Here is a 4,594-nt window from a genome sequence, read left to right on the forward strand (position 1 = left end):
TTGAAGAAGAGAATGTATGTGACGACCTGAACTGAAACAGTATTAATGGTTCTTACTGAGTGTACCTTCCATAACCAAGCAAGAACAAGTTTTCCGGGCAGGAACAGGCGGCTTCAACCGATGGAGATCACAACAAGGCATTTGTTTGAAGACAACAAAAGAGACTTTCTGGTCCGTTAAATTTCATGCTAAAATTCTGATGTACTACCGTAGATCATACTGTTGTGGATGCAGATCCTCGTAGCTTTCGTACGTCCTTGTCAAGGTCTATCGCTTCCTTGACCCTAGGCGGGTAGGGCAAACTCTCGTCTCCAGACCAGCGAGGCTGTGGATTTGCCTCCCCTCTGGCAGTCGGCGGCCTGGAGGGAAATCCCGGTTTCTTTGCTCCGGTTAGCAGTTTAGGTTATTGTTCGTTAGTTCTCGTAGGTACGACGTTCAGGCGAATGGCGACGCTTTTTCTTTGAGCTTGTCTTTCTGATTTCAATCCTCCTTGAGTCCATCCGTCTGGACATAGTCGACGAAACTCCAGCGTAGATTCTTGCCGTCTTCATGGTGCGGCGAGGTTAGGGTTTACTGTCATGTGGTGAGATTTGGTGTCAGGCGCTTCAGATGTATGCAAGTGTTCTACGGCGATGATCGCGACTCCAAGGCCGTGGTCCTAAGGGGAAAGTGCATGAAGACTATTTGACTGTCATCGACAAGGTCTAAGCTGACTCTGGTATAAGGGTGACGATAAAAGACGTGTTATCGGCTCGTCCTGGCGTCAGTACTGGTCATTCGATGGTTTCATAATTTTGATGTAATTTTTATTGTGTTTGAGAAGCTCGGTAAAACTTTTATAATAGATCTGATATAGAAAAGAATCATAGCATTGTTTATAGTTCCTTGATTTGATTTTTTGTTTTGGGGAGACAAAACCAACCTGGAGGGGTGATTTTTTTAGGGTATTCTTCTCCCACTAATCCGTCCCACATACATACACAGATCAGCCGCTCCGACCAACAGCAACGAGCTCTAGTACTCGACACCAATTAATCCCATTCCCTATTATATTCTCAAAAGAAAAATCCCATTTCCTAAAAGAAAGGGAGAAAAAGGACGACACAGCAATTAATCCCCTCCCGTTTATAACCTCCAGCTCCAAAGCCTTGACGATGGCTGCCTCCCACCCCTCTTCCTCCTCCTCATCTCATGCCACCCTCGCCTAGAACCCCTCCGCCTCCCGATCTCCGGTGCAATCTTACGCCTACTCCCCGCGCCCCGATCGCCTCCTGACCCTCGTCCCATCGGATCCTCCGCCGAATTGCCGGACGAATCCATCGAATTGCCCCCATCAATAACGCCGCTGCCCTAGAGGAGGCAGGACGAGACGAGACCCTTGGGGGTTGGTTGTTGCGGGGGCGCGGTTTCTGGCCGCGCCGCGGTGCTCTAAGTGCGTGGGATGGGTGCGCCGAAGCAGAGGTGGACGTCGGAGGAGGAAGCCGCGCTCAAGGCCGGCGTGGCCAAGCACGGGCCGGGAAAGTGGCGGACCATCCTCCGCGACACGGGCTTCAGCGCCGTCCTGCGCCTCCGATCCAATGTTGACCTCAAGGTTGGTCGCGGAGATCATTGCCCCCTTTCCGATCGGATCGGCGACGGGATGGTTGCTCTTTTGCGCCTGAAAATTGTGGCGACGGGTGTTGGCGATCGGTTGGGAAGAGCAGGAAATCTCGCGTCTATTTGGGTTGATGATTGTGGCTTTTGTACCAGATCGCGAGATTTAGGGGGTTCATGTTCATATTGGCTAATCAATTGGAAATGTTTCTCTGTGGGACAATTTTCATGATATTGGACAGATCAGCAGGGAAATCTCTCCTTTGCTCAACTGGTGCTGTGGTGAACTGAAATGTATCTCAAGATACCATCCGTGCTATGACTGAGTTGCCCCATTAATTCTCGATGGACACATTGTTCACCTTGGTGTCAGGATCCGACATTACTATGGAAGTTTCTTCCATTAGAACTTATTTCATACATTTTTTTCTAAGGAAAGTCAAGGATAGTTAGCATGATGAAACGAGTTGGCTTTACGCTGTCTGACGTTTGTTTCCTCTTCTGGTGTTGCTGATTTTGCTATATTGTTTGATTAAGTTATGTTAAGATGAAAAATAGTACAAGTAGTTCTTTGAGATGCAAATGATGATTGCAATGGGTCAAATTTTATTGTTCTTATTAACTTTTGACTAAGACACTAAGTTGCGTAGCAGTTATAGTAAACAGTTGCAATGTTCAACCAGCTGTCTGTTGCCATAGTCTTGGTTTCCAGGAATAAATATGTGTCTGCGTATCATTGAGTGAATGAATCTTATTGATTGGTCTGGTCCGATTGTGCAGGACAAGTGGCGCAACTTGAGTGTTACTGCTGGAGGATATGGCTCAAGAGAAAAGGCAAGAATGGCGTTGAAGCAAGGCAAGCGTGTTCCCAAGGTTAACATTGAACCAATGGACGTTGATGCAGATAATCTGGACAATGTTCATGATACAGTCATTGATGCAAAACCATTGGCAGTGGTTGTTGAACCCAGCCAGCGTGAATGCAGTTCAGAGAAGTCAGTTGCTAGGTTAGTGTATAAATAAACTTGTTCCATATTAAATTTATTATTATTAATTGTGTATTTATTTTCAAAATTGTTCCATCAATGTAAAGTGATAGGCGTTGACCCGTAGCCATTTAGGTTCATAAGTTGATTGGAATGGAAATTCTATGCATACCATCTTCGAGTTGCTGACCTGTCACCTATCTTTGAGACAGCTAGTCTAGGGCTTCACATATGAACACACGTAGAAAATTGAGATATATATTTAAATCACATGATTTTCCTGTGACAACTCGATTTAATGATATGATATTTTCTCTTGACTTGGTAATTATGAAAAATTCATAGTGTCCTATCATTACCAAAATTTACAAGAGTCAAAAGGCCTTACTGTATTAAATAAGCAGAAGAGAGTTCTCCGGTTAATCAAAGTAAAATCAGGTGAAAACCTGCATAACACACATAGCCATCGACAACAGGGCACTCTGGCCGGCCTTGTCACCAATGAAGATTTGACACACATTGTTGCGGAAACATCGTCGAGGTGGTCCAGGAAACATCCACATCACCCATCACTCCTTGATCTAGCGATTTAAACTTCACTGGCACGAAACTATGGCTACTAGAGATCATTCTGAGCCAAATCCACCTTCCATAGGTTTTTGTGGCAGGGAATTGGTGCACGCGGGCTGGGCTGCTAGGTCTGGCCAAAAGCAAGAGGGTTTTCACATGCCACTACCTCGATGTCCACCACCCCATACCAACACACCCGCAACCCTACCTTTTGCCGTTCTGAGAAACCAATATTAGGCGCCGAAGCGAACCCACAACGCCATCCACGGACCGAAGCCACGTCCCCTTGCAATGCGATGTTAACAGCGCTAGTTGAGCAAGCACAAGAAGCATCAATCATCGTTCACAGCTGTGCCAAACTTTGGCCTTAGAACATGTTGAAGCATTGGTGAGGCACCACCGCCCTTACTATGCCAATGCCGCTAACATGCTACCGCACTGGCTTCCATGGGATCCCACAAACTTTGGAGGTGGGCACTGCCATCGCCCAGACCGTCAACCTGATGCACCAATTCTAGCTCCTGACATGCAGGCAAGGAGGGATGCAGCTAACACCCCAAGCTGCCACCTCTCGCTTAAAACTGTTGTCAGCCCTCTGCCTTGCTAGATGAGGCCGCTGCGCTGTCGGTGCCAAGATTGGGGCTGAGGAGGCGAGGGAGCAGCTACCTGGAATTGGAGGAAGCGAGATACTGGCACTTGTGGCTGACGGGCGGCTTCCACCAGCGGTGGCAGGGGAAGAAGGCGATCCCCTAGTGCTGGCTAGGGTTCACCCCCCTGAGTTGGCCCACTTGAGGGTTTAGGCGACAGGTGTGTGGGAGTTTCTGTTATTACCGGATTAGTGACAACACTATTAGAATGACCTTCCATAAGCGAATCTAAATTGATGGCATGATTACAACCAGAGACCATGCAGTTATGGAACCCATCTACATGGCCATGTTTATTGCCTCTCAGTGCACCAGTTGGGCAGTGGGTTTTGTAAGTTCAGACATAAATTAATAATTTTTAACGCTGGTTAAATAAGTACTTCCTCTGGACTACATACGGAATGAAATGAGTGAACAAACACACTAAAACGTGTCTATATACATCTGATTCACAAAAAAGTTAACATCTTATATTTGTGAACGGAGGGGGTAATATATACTTTTGGTAGCATAGCTACATATAACATGTTGTGCATGTAGTTCAGTATATTTAGAAAAGCCATTTTTAGGGCATTGCTTGATGTATTATTACGTGGTGGATGCATATTCTGTGCTATAGGGCATTTAAATATATTTTTCCTCTCTATTCTATTGTTGAGGTTTTAGTCAGGTGTACGGTAACTGTTCATTTGCTTTTAGTCTTATGTGTGAAACTCGCTTCACCATATCCTGAAATAAATCTAGTTGGAAATTTCGAATGATGAATGGTTGACATAACCATGCGGCGGATCTAATGCG

General features: G+C 46.0%; 1 protein-coding gene across 1 annotated transcript in view; it reads left to right on the forward strand.

Annotated features, from left to right (window-relative positions):
- The first annotated feature begins 1,123 nt into the window (after positions 1–1,123).
- The window catches only part of LOC119276183 (single myb histone 2-like), a 6,989-nt gene continuing 3,518 nt past the window's right edge, over positions 1,124–4,594 (forward strand). The window contains exons 1-2 of the mRNA XM_037557193.1: positions 1,124–1,591; positions 2,374–2,600. Coding sequence (XP_037413090.1) covers positions 1,442–1,591; positions 2,374–2,600 — 377 coding nt within the window. The 5' untranslated portion in view covers positions 1,124–1,441. The remainder of the gene's footprint in view (positions 1,592–2,373; positions 2,601–4,594) is intronic.

Source organism: Triticum dicoccoides, chromosome 3B, assembly GCF_002162155.2.
Source record: "Triticum dicoccoides isolate Atlit2015 ecotype Zavitan chromosome 3B, WEW_v2.0, whole genome shotgun sequence".
Taxonomy (NCBI): Eukaryota; Viridiplantae; Streptophyta; class Magnoliopsida; order Poales; family Poaceae; genus Triticum; species Triticum dicoccoides.